Genomic DNA, 17,396 nt, shown 5'->3' with positions numbered 1-17,396 from the left:
GGCAGTGGCCAATGGGAGACTACCTCCTACCCTAGGGCCCTCCAGAACTGGGCTGGGAGTAGGTTTTTCCTTTCCTGGACATTTTCTCTCTCCTGCTTTCTCTCGAGATTATCGTTTCACTGCCAATTCTAACCCCTCCATCTCGTCTCTATGGCTGACCCTCTGTGTGTCTGTGTCTCTCTTCAGCATGACACTGCGAAGCTCCTTCGTTCTGCTTCTAGTTATTAGCACTACATGGCTCTTTGGCCTTCTGGCTGTCAACAACAGCGTCCTGGCTTTCTACTACCTCTACACTGTCCTCTGCAGCTTCCAGGTAACTCTCTGGCCTTGCAGACCTGGAGGGGCTGAAGCCCGTGAGGAGGGTGGAAGGGAGGAGAGGGGAGACCTCCGGGCTTCAGCAGCACTTGAGGAAGGAGACAGGAAGTGTGGATTAGCCTTGGGCATTTTAGCTCAGTCACACAGAGCCGGCAGAGGGTGGGGAATTGAGTGAGGCAGGGGATGGCTTTGAGCAGTCCCCTTGTCTCAGGCTTCTGGCCCACAACTCGGCCCTGTCCATCGCCGCCACAACCATCATTTAACATTTTCTGAGTGCTGGCTGAAGAATGACCTTGGACTACACCCTGTACAACTCCACTTGCCTTTGTCCTCTGCCCTTCACTATCTCTGCTCCTTAGGAGCAACCCTGAGCCCCTGTCCTATTCCTTTGCTCAGATCTGTCCCACCTTGTCATGTCAGCCTCACAGCCTTTCCTGTCCCTCTGAATCTCCCAGTGAGGCTGTTTTCCACATGCTCCTCACCTAAAGGCCTCTCCCGTATTTTTCTGACAAACCCTTTCCTGACTTCCTCTGTTTCTCCATGCCCCCTTGGGCCCCCAGGTTCTTTCCCCCATGGGAGAGAAACATTTATCCCAAATCTGGAAAATGACTTCTGGCAGCTCCCAGGTGAATCGACATCGCTTTTTCAGGAAACTTCTTCCCCTTGGCCCATACAGGGAAGGTGCTGGCCGAGAGCCAGGTTTGAACCAGACTGTTCAGAGGAGAAGCTGGTAGTTCACCTGGACTCCAGCTTCTGTACCTGAGCCTATGGTGGAACACAGCTACTCCCGGCTCTTCTTTGCATGGCCTTCGTATCTGTTGTTCAAGATCATATGCCTCCATGGCACTTCACTATAGTGGCCAGTCACGTCCAAGGCCTGGAGCGTTGTTTGGTTCAGGATGGGTCTTTCTGCCACTGTCAAGCTGATGGTGCCCTCTGGCGGAAGCAGGTGACTCCCAGCCTCCTGGGCCCCTCATGATCAGCTTTTGGCCACAGAATTTGGGGGGCCCTGTTCAGGCTGGCCTGCACCTCAATCAATCAGTGGTATTTATTTAGGGCTTACTGTGTGCAGAGCACTGTACTAAGCCACCTCCACCCCATTTGGGGCCTCCTGGACCAGTGTGGGGGCTGAGGAGACCAGTGTTTCCAGAAAGCCATGACCTTTTAGTGCCACCATAATTGGATGAAGGATTAGCGCAGCTTCTACCCAGAAGTGAGGTCGGGTCTCACTGAGTCTAGCCAAGTTTCAGGCCCGGCATTGACTCTGACTCCCGGGGCTGGGGAAGGACTGGACTGGGCTGGGTTGGACTGGGCCGGGCCCTAGAAATTTGGCCTGTTAAGGGCTCTACTATAGTGCACCGGGGCCTGCATCACTAAGGCAGGAAATTGGCCTTAGACCCAATCCTGAGAGCCCCTGGGAAGCAATAATGGCCTCCGCAGCCTGTGGAGGGAATTCTGGATATTTGTGGTGGAAATTTCATTTCTCTTCCCCACCCTTTCATCCCAATCAACCCCATCCCCCGGCCCTGTGCAGAAGGGGTGCTCTCAGTCATAGTGCTGCCGGGGTCCTTGGATTGTAAAGTAGTGTAAACACAGTAACTAGCTGCCTGTTCCATGCTCTGGCTTCACTTGGAGTCTCTCTTCAAATGGGTCACTTACCAGCAATGTTTAAAGTTAAAATCATTTCTAACTGGAGCAGTGGTGGCCACTACTGGCCCCCCCACCCAACCAACCCTACAAGTGAGTGGGATTTTAGTAGGGGGAGGGGCTGAAGCAGCCATCCACTGAAGAAGAAGACACCAGGCATGCAGCCCAGGGCCAAAGTAGGGAATAAAATGGGAGAAGCGAAGCTACAGGTGCCGGCGACCAAAGAGACACTGGGAGATGGGGGTCAGGCCAGGGCAGCAGCTCCTCTCCAGTCTAATCCTCGCAGCTGCTGCCACCATCCCTGGCCATTCCCCTCCACCTCCCACCACTGGTCCCCTGCCATCACCACACCCCCACCAACCTGCCGCCTCCCCGGAACACTCATACCCGGGCTTTTTCTTATATCAGAACCAAGTTCCACCCAGTTCCGGCTTACTATCAGCACTGCGTGCCAGACAGAAATTTGACTCCCAAAAAGCGCAAAGCTGCTTGGCCTAGTGGAAAGAGCACGGGCCTAGAAGTCAGAGGACCTGGGTTCTAATCTTGGCTCCACCACTTCTCTGCTGTGTGGCCTTGGGCAAGTCACTTAACTCCTCTAGGCCTCAGCTACCTCATCTGTAAAATGGGGACTAAGACAGCAAGCACCCCACGTGGGACATGGACTGTGTCCAACTCGATTAGCTTGTACCTACCCCAGTGCTCAGTACAGTGCCTGGCACATAGTAAACACTTAAAAAATAACATTTAAAAAGTGCTTTACTCCTTGATACCACGAAGAGAGTGCTGGTTCTTCTCTCCCTCTACCCTTTTCATCAATCCGTCACCCAACTAGTGCTCAATTAGATGCCCCCGTAGCCTCGTGGTACAGTGTTTTGAGAATGGGGATTCCTATTCGTCAATCTCTTGGGGACCTACTGATCCAGAAGTTCCCTCTTGGAGTTGTTTTCCTATCCCCTTCCCTGGGGTGGCTGAGAAACCAAGTCCTCATGCTTGGCCCCTTTTGTAATAGCTGCTGCCAAAGAGCATCTGCTGCAGGTTGGATTGGGGCCGGGGAAGGCATCTTCCTCCCCACCCCACTGGCCGTTATCTGGCGCTGTTGGCAGAGGCTGAGTTCTCCACGGTGTCCTGGATCTTGCGGGAAAAGGAGGTGGTGCGCTGGGACCTCACGGCATCCAACGTACCTCGTCTCTTCCTTCTCCCTGCAGGGCCTGGCTGTGCTGCTTCTGTTCTGTATCCTGAATGAGGAGGTCCAGGAGGCGTGGAAGTTGGCCTGTCTGGGCAAGAAAGGGGGGCAGGGCGAGGAGGCAGCCAGGCCTGCCCAGGTAGGGGTAAGAGCCCATCAATTCCTTTTTCAGACCAAGGCCACTCTTTTCACATGCCGTGCCCCTCCTCTGGGCTCACACCTCCTTCCGAGACTCTGTCAGCCACTGCCCCTTCCCAGCATGTATTCTGTCTGCACTGATCTCCCTCTGGAGATGGGACCCAGCCCTTCAACCCTGTTCTTTGTGCAGGTTTGGAGGAAGGAACATACCCTGGCAGCATGTAGGCCTGGGATGCAGGACTTGGGATTCCTGGCCAGAAACCCCAAGAGGGAAGGGTCCTGGGCTGGGGCAGAAAGTGAGGAGTGCTTCAGCTTGGGCTTCCTGAGGGCTTCCCGGAAGGGTTCCTGGCGAAGCCTCTGATGTCTCCCACAGGGTCCTAATGCCTACAACAACACAGCCTTGTTTGAGGAAAGCGGCCTCATCCGCATCACCCTGGGAGCCTCCACCATCTCCTCCGTCAGTAGCGTACGCTCTGCCCGTACCCACTCCAGCCAGCGGGGCTACCTCAGGTAAGGGGGAGCCGGGGGAACGCTTCAGGTCAGGACCTGGGGCTGGGGCAGGAGAACCATCCTAGAGCAGGACAGCTAGGCCGGAGGAGAAAACACATACTACAGCCACAGTTGTGCACAACTCCTGTCCTGTAAAGCAGCACATCTACACACAAACTCTGGTATCTAGACTCACGTGCACACACTCCCACCCAGAAATGCATGCACACACACTTGGCACACACAGATTTAGGGGAGTGATGACCCAGACAACCTTCTGGAAAACTGGGCTTGGGGTGCAACTGTCATAGGATATCTACTCACCTGTGGCATTCCGTACCCCCGTGGGAACAAGACTGGCAGGGATGAGAGGGTGTGAGTGGCACTGTGCCAAGCACTAACACTGTAATCAATTCACTTTGTGCTGGATCTCAGTCCTGATGTTGCAGGACCAAGGCTTGTCACTCATTTTTCATGGGTGACTTCATCAGTCTAAAATAGAAAAAAGTTGAACACTCAGAAACACACTTTTATAATATTCCTCCGCCTCCCCCGTCCCCCGCCACACACACAGAGGCATGCATTCACTCATTCATTCACTCGTACTTATTAAGTGCTTACTATGTGTTAAGCACTGTACTAAGTTAAGTGCTGGGAAAAACACATGGGTGAGAATGAGATATGGTCCCTGACCCCCAAGGGGCTCACAATCTAAGAATAAGCCAGGGGGAGGGGGCTGGGACACACCCATAAGGAAAAAAATAAAACAATAAAAACACAAAAATGACATAAAAAGACAATGACAACAATAAATACAATAAGAGTAATGGGGTAGTCTGTCTAGAGGAGCAGAGTTGCAGGCTGTTCAGAGTCATACAGTCACAACAGTCCCAGGTACAACCACCCCAACATTTGAGAAGGCCTCAGCACCACTGCTGTTTCCTCACACTGACCAGCTGGAGAAGGGGTTGATGGAAGTCCAAATGGAATGGCAGCTGAACAGCAGACCTCAGAGAGAGAGTGTGCGCGTACGTCATGGCTCTCTCTTACACCCACTCACACACTCCTTCCACTCCCCCAGCAATTCGATGGGCACTTTGTCCAGATTGATGGACATTTTGTCTTCACTAAATCTGGAGATCCCAGAGCAGATGATGTTTCTAAGACAGCCCCATCAAGTCTCTGCCATTTGAGGAGTTCACATCATTTGGAAACACATTCTGGCAGTTCTCTCTCTCTGGCCCCTTCGCTACCTGGGCTGGGATTTATTCGTTCATTCATTCAATCGTATCTATTGAGCGCTTACTGTGTGCAGAGCACTGTACTAAGAGCTTGGGAGAGTACAATACAACAATACACAGACACATTCCCTGCCCACAAGGAGCTTACATGTCCAGAGGGATGTGTCCACTCTGAGCCCAAACACTGATGATGAGAAGGGATCAGGAGAGGATCTCTGAGATGATACACTCCAACTCAGCCTACTGCCCAAGTCAGCTCTGACAGCAGTGCAGAGCTGCTACCCACAATCCCACTCTCCTTCCTGCCCCAGGGCCTCTGTTCTCTTTCTCGGGATCTGGTATGAGATCACTCCTGGGGGCGTGAAAGTCTTGCTTTTCTGGTGCACAGGAAAATGTCCTTGGCCAGACAGGGAGTGACGCTGGGTGTGTTGGATGCATTTCAGAGAGAACATGCTGGTGCAGCAGGGCTCAGCCGCTGACCACAGCCTACTGGGCCACGCTGGCCCCACCGACTTGGACGTGGCCATGTTCCATCGGGATGCCGGGGGAGGTAAGAGGAGGGAAGAGAAGTGGGATGATGGGAAGAGAGCTACCAACAATGAATGGTGTCTCACCTTTTGGGGCTTTGTGCTGGTGCCTCAAGCAGAGTGATCATGCCAGTAATTCCTAGCCCAGGCTGGAGGGGAAGGGAAGCTTCCCAATCCCATCTCTCATTGCCATTGCCTAACCCTGGCAGAAACAGCAGCAGCAGCATCTCTGAAAACCTCCCAGGGGGCCTTAGGGCAGGTTGAGACGGGGACCTTTATTCCTGGGAGATGGGTTGGGTGGAACCTCAGAGTGTACCCAAAGTAAGGTCAATGTCTGCCTCTCTCTCCTCCTCCCCCAGCCCCCACACACTCCTTGACTGCTCTCTCCATCCCCCTTGCGCAATTCTCCAGGTGCCTCCAGTGACACTCTTACCTCCCTGACCACCTGACCACCTCTAACGCTCTCTAACCGGCCCCTCATCCCTCTCAAAATCTGATCCCCAGGCTTCCACCCCCCTCCTCCGCCTCCTGGGTTCAACTGTTATTCTCTCCCCCATCCCCACAGTCCTCTAGTCTGAAGACCCCCCCACCCAGGTCTCACCTCAGTCCGTCCCCATTTGACCTCAGAGTGCACCCGGGTATCCCCTTCCCTCTCCTCTAACCTCCACTGCCCCTGCTAGGACAAGACTCGGACTCGGATAGCGACTTGTCCCTGGAAGAGGAGCGCAGTCTCTCCATCCCGTCCTCAGAGAGCGAAGAGAACGTGCGGCTCCGGGGCCGGTTCCAGCGCCAGTTCAAGCGGGCAGCCCACAGTGAGCGGCTCCTCACCAACCCTTCCAACACCACGCCCAAAGGCAGGTGCCCCCTAAACGCAACGTTTGGTCCTATTGTGCCCAACTCCCCAGGCCACGGAAGTGAGAACCATATCAGAAGGAGGGGTATTAAGGCTTCTGCATCAGCTCTGAGGTTGGCTAGAATTTGAGTCCTTCCAACACTGAAGGCAGGGTGGCTTTGGAGGAAACACACTGCTCCGCTCCCTCCCATCACGGCTTTTGAAGCCACATTGAGGATATGGCAGGGAGCAAAGCAATAGTGACTAATCTGCCGGCAGGGCACATCCCAACCCTGCCCCCTCGCACCAACCCCCTCGCACCTCTGCCAAGCTCTACTTGAGCACCCCCTGTTTCAAAGCTCTACCATACCCTCCAATAACTGCATGCACATTTGGGGCGGGGGGGCGAGGCAGAGGGGAACAAAGTAAATCACAACGATTGCCCTCCCCTTCCCTCCACTTCAGATATTTATTGAGCGCGTACTGCATATAGAAAGAGCACTGGACTAAGCACCTAGGAAAGGACAATATAATAGAGTTGGTAGACACAGTCCCTCTGCAAGAAACTTAAGGCCCTCTCTTTCCCCAATGGCCGAATTAGGTTTCATAACAAGAAAATGTTACCTCTAGGTCCTTTGACCGGGCCCAAACACGTCCACCCAGATCTCAGATCCTGTGCCCATAGTGGGCACTGGATTGAATGCAGATGGGATTCGGTTCCACTGAACCTTGACTTCCCCCTTTTGTCTCATTGTGGAATCAACACCAGCGTTAGCAATTCCTGCTCTGCACACCGAAGGTTGGCATCACGGATCCAGGGCCTGGCAGGTGGCAGCGTGGCAGGAACAGTAGCTAAGAGTGACCCAGAACTCAAAGCAGCGAGATCAGCAGCTCCTTGTGGGCAGGGATCACATCTACCAACTCTCCCAAGTGCTTAGTACAGGGCTCTGCACATAGTGAGCGCTCAATAAATACCACTGATTGATGGATTGAGAGCATCTAAACTGGGGTTACAGAAGCTTCCACAACCTTAACATGGGCTCTTGCCCACCTCTCCCTCCCTTCCCCCCACCAGACATGGACGGCAATGACCTGATGTCCTACTGGCCGGCTCTGGGCGAGTGCGAAGTGCACCCTTGCTCCCTGCAGAAGTGGGGCTCGGAGCGCAAACTGGGCTTCGACATCAACAAAGACGCTGCCAACAACAACCAGCCGGACTTGGCCCTGACCAGTGGGGACGAGAATTCCCTCACTCATACACAAAGGCAGAGGAAAGGTATTGATGCTCCCCACTTCAGAAGTATCTCCTCGCTATGGGTATCGGGCTCTGCCAGAGCGGTAGCTGGTGTGGCAATGGCCTCAGGCCAGATGCTGTTCTTGAGACATAGAACTTTTAGAGAATTCATTCATTCACTTCATTCAATCGCATTTATTGAGCACTTACTATGTGCAGAGCACTGTACTGAGCGCTTGGACTGTCCAATTCGGCAACAGATAGAGACAATCCCTGCCCAACAACGGGCTCACGGTCTAAACGGGGGAGACAGACAACAGAACAAAAGAAGTAGTCAGGCGAGAAGCAGTGTGGCTCGGTGGAAAGAGCACGGGCCTGGGAGTCAGAGGTCATGGGCTCTAATCCCGGCTTTGCCGCCTGTCAGCTGTGTGACTTTGGGCAAGTCACTTAACTTCTCTGTGCCCGTGTCTCAGTTACCTCATCTGTCAAATGGGGATTAAGACTGTGAGCCCCACGTGGGACAACCTGATCACCTTATATCCCCCCCCAGCGCTTAGAACAGTGCTTTGCACATAGTAAGTGCTCAGCAAATGCCATTATTATTATTATTGTTATTTTAAAATGTGGCTCAACTGAAAACATTCTAAAATGCTCTCTGCCTCAGTGGGCGAAACTTAAGGCCCAGGGAAGCTGGAAAGGGGCTCAGGAGTACGGGGCTCGTGAGCACCAAGGCGAGGCCCCAACTGACCCACCAACATATCGAGTAAATTCTAGAGGGCCAATGCCTCCGTGGACCAGCGTGGGCCATGGTGGCCTTGCCTGGTTTCACATAGCTGCTGGCTTGCTCTCATCAGGATTTCTCCATTAGAATTTTGAAGCCAGTCTGATTCTGCCAGCTCTTGGAGGGAATTATGGGAAACAGGGGTTCCACTGTCTTGCCCTTGGGGACCTGCTCGCTGATCGTGACTTCTACCTGGCGCAGTTCATCCCTCAGTAGTATGGCTCAAAACAAAGGTTTGGTCAGGCGGAACCCAGAGAAATCAAGACTGAGCCAAGCCTGTCTCAGCATGTTTGGCCCAACCCTCTCTCAGGCAAACCCACCACCCAGACCCTCCCTGCCAAACCTGGGATGGTCCAGAAAGGCAGCTTGGCTAATGAGAGTCATTGACTAGGGATGGATGAATCGATGAATACTTCCCAAATGCCATGATGGTATTTACTAAGTGCTCACCAGGTGCCATGCACTGTGCTACATAGTCAGATGAGACCCAGTCCCCGACTCTCACATGGGGCTCACAGAGAGTGGGAGAATGTGTATTTTATCCCCATTTTACTGATAAGGAAACAGGCTCAGAGAAGTTCAGTGACTGGCTCCAGGTCACCCAGCAGGCCAGAGGCAAGGCCGGGACTAGAATCCAGGTCTCCTGACTCCCAATCCCATGCTCTTTCCTCAGAGCCACACTTCCTGTCCATGCTCCAACTTCTCTGTGCCTCAGTTTCCTCATCTGTACAACGGGGTTTCAATTCTTGTTCTCCTCCCCTCTTGGAATTTGAGCTGCACATGGGACAGGAACTGTATCTGACAGTCTGATGATCTTGTCTTTACCTCAGTGCTTAGCCCAGAGTTAACACTCACCAGATACCATTGTTATTATTAGTATCATTACTTGGAGTCAGCTGCCAAACCTGCATGCAGGCAGAGGGCTGTTTGCCTCGCCAGCACCATAGGTTGGCAAATACAGGGAAGTTTAGTACGTCAGTCAGTCAATTATATTTATTGAGCACTTTCTGGGTGCAGAGCAGTGTACTAAGTGCTTGGGAGAGTAAATATAACAATACAACAGACACATTCCCTGCCCACAGTGAGCTTAGAGTCTAGGGGGGGATGTGAATGGGGGTGTGAATGGGCACATGAATAGAGTTCATTTGGAGGAAAAAAATGTCTAGGTGCAGGGGTTGGGTTTTTTTGGCTGGCGGGGATGGGGTAGGGGTGGGGGAGTATCACTGGCAGCCAAGAGAAATGCCCCACCCCACCCCTGCGCCCCCCGGGCTCCTGGCTTGATGCATGGAATAGTGGAGAGAGCATGGGCCTGGGAGTCAAGAGGTCATGGGTTCTAATTCTGGGTCTGCCACTTGTCTTCTTAGTGGTCTTGGGCAAGTCACTTCACTTCTCAGTTACTTCATTTGTAAAATGGGGATTTGGACTGTGAGGCCCATGTGGGCTAGGGACTGTGTCCAACCTGATCTGCTTGTCTCCACCTCAGTGCTTAGTACAGTGCCTTGCACATAGTAAGCGCTTAACAAGTACCACAATTATTATTATAATTATTGTTATTATTATTATTATTCCACCTTCTCCCCTCCCCAGGGATCCTGAAGAACCGTCTCCAGTACCCACCAGCCCTCCAGGGCCTGCCGGCCGGGGGGAGAATGACCAACGAGCTCTCCTGGTATAAGACCTCCACCCTGGGCCACCGGGCCGTGCCGGCGGCATCCTACGGCCGGATCTACTCTGGGGCCGGCAGCCTCTCCCAGCCGGCTAGCCGCTACTCCTCGCGAGAGCAGCTGGACCTGCTGATGCGGCGGCAGATGTCACGGGAGCAGTTGAGTCGCAATGCCTCCTCCGGGGAGCTCCTCGAGGCCGTGCTCAGCCGGCACGGCTCCCGGGAGGAGCTAGACCTGGTTCCTAGTCGGCAAGGCTCGCGGGAACACCTGGAGAGCATCCCCAGCCAGCAGGGGTCCCGGGAAAATCTGGATCTGCTCCTGAGCAGGCCCGATCACAGGAACCGTGGGAGCACGCTGCCCAGAAGGCAGGGCTCTAGAGACCATCTAGACACCTTGCCCCCTCGATTTGGGTCCCGAGAACATCTAGACTGTGGGGTGGGCAGAGAAGTATCTAGAGAGTGGCTGAACACCTTACCCAGCAGGCAGGCCTCTAGAGATCGCATGGACACACTGCCCAGCCGAGATGCCTCTCGAGAACACCTCGACCTGCTCTCTAGAAGACAGCCTTCCCGGGACCAGCTAGCATCCGCTAGACAAATGTCCAGAGAGCAGTTGGATTTTTTATCCGGAAGATCAAACTCCAGAGAGCATCTGAATACAGTGCCGAGCAGGCACCCGTCGAGGGAAAATCTAGAGCCTCTTTCTAGGAGACAGCCCTCTAGAGAAAGTCTAGAGCCGCTCTCTAGACGACTCCCTTCTAGGGAGAACTTAGAACCCCTGGCAAGGCGACAACCATCTAGAGAAAATCTAGAAGCAATCCCCAGTCGCCATCCTTCGACCGAGCAACTAGATATTCTTTCTTCCATCCTCGCTTCCTTTAATTCCTCTGCCCTGTCCTCTGTGCCATCATCCAGCACCCCCTCGGGTCCCCATACCACCGCCACGCCTTCTGCCGTGCAGACCTCCTCCACACCCTCTGCACCGGGCCCCTCCACACCTCGCTCGGCCACGTCCCACAGCATTTCTGAGTTGTCACCGGATTCTGAGTAAGTCTCTTCTTTCACCTCTGGCCCACTAGCTGGTTGGGAGGGCAGGGGGAGAGGGAGAGAGGGCCCTCAGCCTTCATTTTCTCCCCATGAGGCAGTGGTGGGAGCCATCCCAATGGCCCTGCTCATCAATGTTCATCCCTTGGAGAAGAGGGGCTGAACTGCTCCCCACCCGGGGGACTTCACCTCATCAACCCTGAGACTGAGCTCTCCGGGGAGCAAGGCAGGAGCCCCCCAAAGCCAGGTGGGGAACTCAGACCTGGACTTTCTGAGAGGGAGGTCAGAACGACCTAGGGACTCCACCAGAGAACCCTGGCCCCCTCTAGTCTGTAAATTTGTTATGGGCAGGGAACGTGTCCGCTAATCCTGTTGTACTCTCCCGCGTGCTTAGTACAGTGCTGTGCACACAATAAGCACTCCGTAAGTACTCTTGATTGATTGATTGGCATCAGTCGCCCTTGCTGGGAGGGGGCTGAGATCCCCTGAGTCTCAGCCCTGAGCAGGTGGTTTGGGGGTTTAAAAGAGTGCCAATGTGCCTGGTGTCCCTCGCTAGTGTATGGTGGGTGGAGCGGATGGAGGAGTCATGCATTTCTTCTTTTGCTCTGTGGCTGTTCTTGCCACCTCCTGACCCCTACTTCCCCAGGGACCAAATTCTGGATTATTAGTAGTAGCAGTAGTAATAATAATAACAGTATTTTTTAAGCATTTACCCTGTGCCAAGCAGTTTACTCAGCACTGAGGTAGATATGGAATAATCGGGTCAGACACAGTCCCTGTCCCCCATGGGGCTTGCAGTCTAAGGAAGAGAGAGAACCAGTACTGAATCCCCATTTTACAGTTGAGGAAAATGAGGCCCAGAGAAGTTAAGGGACTTGCTTCAGGTCACCCAGCAAGTAAAGGGCAGGGAAAGGGTTAAGTAATAGGTGGGAGGCTGGGGGAACTGATACCTTGGGCCAGTATGGGAAGAGGGCTATCTGATACTTCTAGCTTTACCATCAAGCCAGAGTCCAGCTTAGAGCAGGGCAGAGCCTCTCCAGGATCAGGGAGGGTGGCAACAGCATAGGGGGAGTGAAGCAGGGAAAACGAGGGGACTCACTGCAGCCTGGGACCAAGGTTTATTCTCCTGATAGGGAAACAGGCCTGAGAAAACTGGGCCCCCTAAAGCTGGCTGGGAATGCAGGCCCAGGGTGCAAGGGCAGGATCTTTGATCTCTGACCTCTTCCTTCTTGTATCCGGTGCAGAATAACCAGAAGTGAAGGCCACTCCTGAAGGGCATGACCTGCCACCAGTGCTGAGGAAGACACAGGAAGCAGGATGCCGGACTGATGCGTCCGGCACAAGAGCTGGGATCTCTAGGCTCTGGGGACCGAAGAGACACAATGTCCAGGGCTCGGAGGGGCCTGTAACCTCTCCCCCCCACCCCATCCCTTTCTCTCTCTCCCTCTCGCTTTCTCTCTCTCTCTGTCCCCCCCCCCAGGGAGGGTGAGAAGCAGGTGACACAGCCTTCGGCTAGGGCCCCTAACCACCTGCCCTCCCACCCAGGACCTCTGGCTACATATGAGAAGCCACCAGGCCGAATCTTTCTTTCTGAAACACTTCAGCACTGTGTGCGTGCGCGCGTGTGAGTGTGTGTGTGTGCACACGTGTGGGGAGGGGCTAGGGAGGGAACTTTTATACATTTTGTATCTTTGTAATCAGAGAGAGAAATTTCTATCATTATTTTTACGCTCTTCTGTTCCAGTGACAGTTACGTGTGGGTTCTTGACCTGGTGTAGGAGAAGGGTCTGGGAAGGGTGGGGAATGAAAAGCGCAGAGGGGTGGGGCGAGGGAGAGAAGGTTGGGGGAGAGGATACTTCAAAAAGGGGTCCCCCACCTTGAGGAGCCACAAGGAGAAGTGGGCAGCCACTCCTCCCTCTACTACCTCCTCTCCTGCCCTCCTAGGCCCACCCCCACACTCATTCTCCTTATTTGGGCCCACTTGCCTCTGCCAGGGCCTTCTCCTGCTTCCTTCTCCTCCTCCTTCCATTACAGAACTTACTGGGGGTAGCAAACCACTAGGGTTTTTGGGTGGTCTGGGGGCTGGAACCGTGCTGAAGTTGGGTCCTACCCCGTGATAAATCTGGGTCTGCGGGCCTCGTTGGGGAACCTCTGGATTCACAGTGTGTTGGTTCTGTCGGAAAAGGCCTGGTCGCCCCCCCACTGCCATCCCTCTGCCCCTACCAACCAGCCCGCTTTTCTTGGCGCTCTCCTCCTTGCCCTGCTTGGCAGCTACTCTTTGACTCTTCACCAAGAGCACATAGTTCTGCTGCTGCCTGCCATCAGCTGGGGGAAGGATCAGGGGAAAGCGGCTGGGGTGGAGCAGGGCAGACTACAGAGGCCCACTTACTTGCCTTTTGTGCTAGCCTGCCTCGTGGTTGGGGGGTGGGGGGAGGACTCCTTTTCTCCTTCGTCACCACCCATTTTAGCTCTGAAGATGTTTCCTTTCGGCAAGTGGACTGTGAAGCGAAAACCTATTTTGGATTTGTTTTTCTCCAATCGCCAGAGTCCAAACTCTTCTCCCGTGAAGGGGTTGGGGAGGAAGCCAAGAAGCCCAAAGCCAAGAGTTCCTTCCCACAGCTCCTGGGCAGAGTCAGGGTGGAACCAGCATCCAGGCAGCAGCAGGGGGCCATTCTCTGGGGTGGAGGTTGGAGGGTCCTTAACCAACTCTAGGGGCTGAGGCGATATAACAGGGTCTCTTTCTTCTCTCTGGTTTACTCCTAGTCTTGGTCCAGTTGAGCACATCCCGTGTGCCCGTTTCTGCTGGAAATAAAAGCTGCCAGCTCCCTAGGCTCAGTTCTTGGGGCCCTGGTGGGACCCAGTTTCTACTGACGAACTGACTCCTTCTGCTAAGAGGAGTCCCATCCTGTCTGGCAGTGAAATATAAATATATATATACACCCAGCCTTCTGTCCCCTGTGTATCCAATATATATATATATATATATATATATATATATATATATATATATATATATTTATATGGAGTCACCGAGCCGAGTCTGTGACCTCCCCCCGCCATTTACTGCCTTATAACACTAGAACGCTGTAGTTTAATATTTAAACAACATATGTAATGTTTACAAAGTGAGGTTTTCCTATCGATGGTTCAAACAGTGTTGCTGGCTTTGCGGCGTCCATTCCTTGCTGACTAGCCCCGCTGCAGAGATGAATGTTGCCAGCGGAGGGCGCCATATTACCAATTGGGATTCCACCTTTTTTTCTCTTCAAATACATTCCAAGGTGCTCCTTGCCAGTGCCAAGCACCTTCTCTCTCGGGCCGCCTGCCAGTCACCCCCTTCGCCTGCCTCCATAGGGCGGCCTGGGAGAGGAAGATCTGTCCCCTGGGAGCCTGCATGCTGCCCTGGAGTCCCTTTGAAGAGGGGAGCAGAAATAGGGAAAGGGAAACAGGAGGAGGTAGGGTTGAATTGACACCCTAATTTTCATCCCTCCAGCGTGGGGGTGTTTACGAGAAATTACGAGTGAAACTGACCAGGACTCCCGACAAAGACCGAGGGGGCCACGCAGCACTTCATGCGGAATGTAGGTCCCCACTCAGCTGGGGCCCAACCCATCTCCTCTCCCCCTCCCCACCACGTTTACAGAAACATCCGGGCTGCTCTCTCTCCCAGGGCCCCCCCTGCTTTCTTGGGTCCCTGTGTTTGGTTGCTCACTTTCCCGGCTGCCGACTGTGCGGTTTGTGTGCTCATTTCCTTTAGCGACTTGGTTCCTCCCGGGTGCTTGCTCAATCTAAAAAGTTGGTGGATTTATTTTTCTAAAAGAGGAAACATACTTTACTGTGAGATCTTTTTACCGAAATGTTTGTTACCTTCCTTTGTTTACAAACGAGCAGTATCGGTGTGGGTGGGAAAAGCCGGGTTGGGGAGAAGGCGTGAGGGCAGGACAACGGTGTGCAGGGAAGTGAGGGAGGACACAGCCGACAGCCCGGAGAAAACCAGGCGGGGAACCAAACATTACAAATATCGAACTCAAATCGCAAACCAGGGGGTTGGAGAGGGGCAGAGAGGTGAATATCTCCAACTGTCTACAGGTATCATATGGCACTCATTACCAGGTCTGAAAAGCTACTTAGAGGCCTCCACGAGGACAATACGCTTCGCTGGTCTCTGTATTCCCTTCTGCCTCCGCCAGGCCAACAGGGAACTGAAATTTCAGGTCAGGAGCCAAGGTAGGGCCTTCTGTGCCTGTTCTCTTGATGGCAGTAAGTTGCCCCAAGCCAGACAGTTGGGATGGCCAATCAATTTGCCAAGGAGATTAGAGGTTCCGCCTCGCTGACATGTGCCAAAACTCACCGGCCCCCGTGGCTCTCCAAATCCCCACCTCATTCCTGTGCCTGCCCTCTGGCTGGAGTCCTGGCCCAGAGCTCCGAGCCATCTGGGGAAGGAGAGTTGGTCCCTAGGGTAGGGTTAGGTCTGGGAGAGGTAGGGAGTAAGACTGCACTAAGCAGTCCCTGAGTGTAGTGCTGTGCCATAGGCTCTGTAGACCGTCGTCTGTGGTTTTTTCCTCCTTCCCTCCCTCCCTCCGTATGCGGTAAGGAGCAGAGCTGCCCAGCTGCCTCCTTTCCCGTCCGTGTAAATTTGACCATGAAAGCACCGGATTTGGAAATAAACTTCTATAGAAAACAACCCTGATCATGTGGTGTTTTATGTGTTTGCCTTGGGAGGAGGGGTGGGGAGAAGAGCACTGCTCATGGAAAAAAAGATCCAACAGTGGAGAAGCCTCGTATGGATGGACTTTGTTACCGTTTGGGGTCCGCTGGGTTAGAGCCCTCATCAAATCCCTGAATCCCCACCTAGCAACAAGGTCTTTAAAGTAAATGTATATGTGTGGGGGGGGGGAGGGCAGAGGTAAGAGAAGCACTGGGTATGGCTAGGAAATTATGCCATGGAAGCAGCGGGGCTTAGTGGAAAGAGCACGGGTTTGGGAGTCAGAGGACATGGGTTCTAATCCCGGCTACGCCCCTTGTCTGCTCTGTGACCTTGGGCAAGTCACTTGACTTCTCTGTGCCTCAGTTACCTCCTCTGTAAAATGGGCATTAAGACTGTGAAGCCCCCCAGGGTACAACCTGATTGCACCGCACCTACCCCGGCGCTTAGAAGAGTTCTCGGCACATAGTAAGCTTAACAAATACCGTAATTTATTATTTAGTACGAGCCACTGCTAGTTCAGCACGTGAAACTTGGTCAGAGGGAAGGCTGGCGGTTAAGTCAAAGTGATCCCCTTGGCGCGGGGGGGGGGGGGGGCGGGGGGGCGGGGGCAGACGAGTTCGTTCAGCAGAATTTTAAAAAAAAAGCGAGGAAGTCGCACGCGGTGGAGAGAGCACGTTTCCTGAATCAGAAACAAGGAAAGTCCCAATCAGATTAACTCTCGCTACGCCAGCCTTCCCGAGGGCATCAAGGCTCTCGGGCCGGTAGGAAGGGAGCCGACGTCACCGCACTTGCGGGAGGGGGGCGGGGGTTGTAGTCCCGATCTCCCCCGGCCCACTCTCGGGGCCAGGGCGCTCAGACCTGACCGTGGCGGGGCCGCTTTCTCTTCGCCCACCTCCTGGGGCGGCGCTCCCTTCCGCCCGGCGGACCCTCTTCACTCTCACCGTCATCGGAGGGCGGAATAACGGGAGCGGAGAGTCCGGTAGGGATCCTAACGGAGCCCAGGTCGGAGGGGAAGGGGACGGCGGGGGGAAGAAAGCAGGCAAGCCGCCTCCGACAGTTACGCCGGGCAGGAAAGGGGGAGGGAGCGCGCTCGACTGGCCCCTCCTCGGTGTTAACTAAGGCCCCGAGGACACCCCACCCGGCTCCGAGTTACCCCTGGAGGTCGGGCAAATAACCCGGCGCCGGGGGAGGAGCCCCAGGCTAGTGAGGCTCCGAACTGGGGGTCGCGCAGGAGACTTCCCGACGCCGTTGGGAGTGGTGGGGCCATCGACATTGCCCCTTTAACGCAGAAGCTCCAATAAAAAGGGCAAGGCGAACGCGGACTTCTTGGCCAGCCGGGACAGCTAGGCCCACTTATTGCCCTTTTAAGAGAAGGTGGCTTCGAGGGGTGATCTTTATGGGCCCTGTTAGCTTGTCACTACGTGCCCCGGGGGTCGTTTCCCGCCCTTTCGGCCAGTTCCCCGTGCCATTTATCAGTTCCGGGGCTGCTCCAAGCACCTCCTCCGCTGGGGCATGGCTTCTTTACCTCCCCTGCAGGATGCAGGTGAGTGCCAGAGAGGCAGAGCAGGAGCAGGGTAGGGCAAGGGCGAGGGAA

The 17,396-nt window shown here is 54.2% G+C and overlaps 2 protein-coding genes across 8 annotated transcripts in view; both read left to right on the top strand.

Annotated features, from left to right (window-relative positions):
* CELSR3 (cadherin EGF LAG seven-pass G-type receptor 3) overlaps window positions 1–14,053 on the top strand; it is a 53,793-nt gene extending 39,740 nt beyond the window's left edge. The window contains exons 30-37 of the mRNA XM_039910271.1: window positions 187–313; window positions 3,168–3,284; window positions 3,657–3,793; window positions 5,457–5,563; window positions 6,221–6,394; window positions 7,448–7,648; window positions 9,975–11,097; window positions 12,339–14,053. Coding sequence (XP_039766205.1) covers window positions 187–313; window positions 3,168–3,284; window positions 3,657–3,793; window positions 5,457–5,563; window positions 6,221–6,394; window positions 7,448–7,648; window positions 9,975–11,097; window positions 12,339–12,366 — 2,014 coding nt within the window. The 3' untranslated portion in view covers window positions 12,367–14,053. The remainder of the gene's footprint in view (window positions 1–186; window positions 314–3,167; window positions 3,285–3,656; window positions 3,794–5,456; window positions 5,564–6,220; window positions 6,395–7,447; window positions 7,649–9,974; window positions 11,098–12,338) is intronic.
* Window positions 14,054–16,450: 2,397 nt separating this feature from the next.
* SLC26A6 (solute carrier family 26 member 6) overlaps window positions 16,451–17,396 on the top strand; it is a 32,551-nt gene continuing 31,605 nt past the window's right edge. For 3 of the 7 annotated variants that reach the window (XM_029050167.2, XM_029050170.2, XM_029050168.2), the window contains exon 1: window positions 16,452–16,781. The gene's annotated coding sequence lies outside the window, so the exon portion shown is untranslated. Of the gene's footprint in view, window positions 16,782–17,197; window positions 17,346–17,396 lie in introns of those variants that run through there. The other 4 variants (XM_029050177.2, XM_029050176.2, XM_029050175.2 and 1 more) reach the window with 2 other exon arrangements.

The sequence above is a fragment of the Ornithorhynchus anatinus genome, chromosome X1 (assembly GCF_004115215.2).
Source record: "Ornithorhynchus anatinus isolate Pmale09 chromosome X1, mOrnAna1.pri.v4, whole genome shotgun sequence".
In the NCBI taxonomy this organism is placed as follows: Eukaryota; Metazoa; Chordata; class Mammalia; order Monotremata; family Ornithorhynchidae; genus Ornithorhynchus; species Ornithorhynchus anatinus.
Note: the sequence above shows the minus strand (reverse complement) of the source record. Positions and strands in the feature narration are given on the sequence as shown.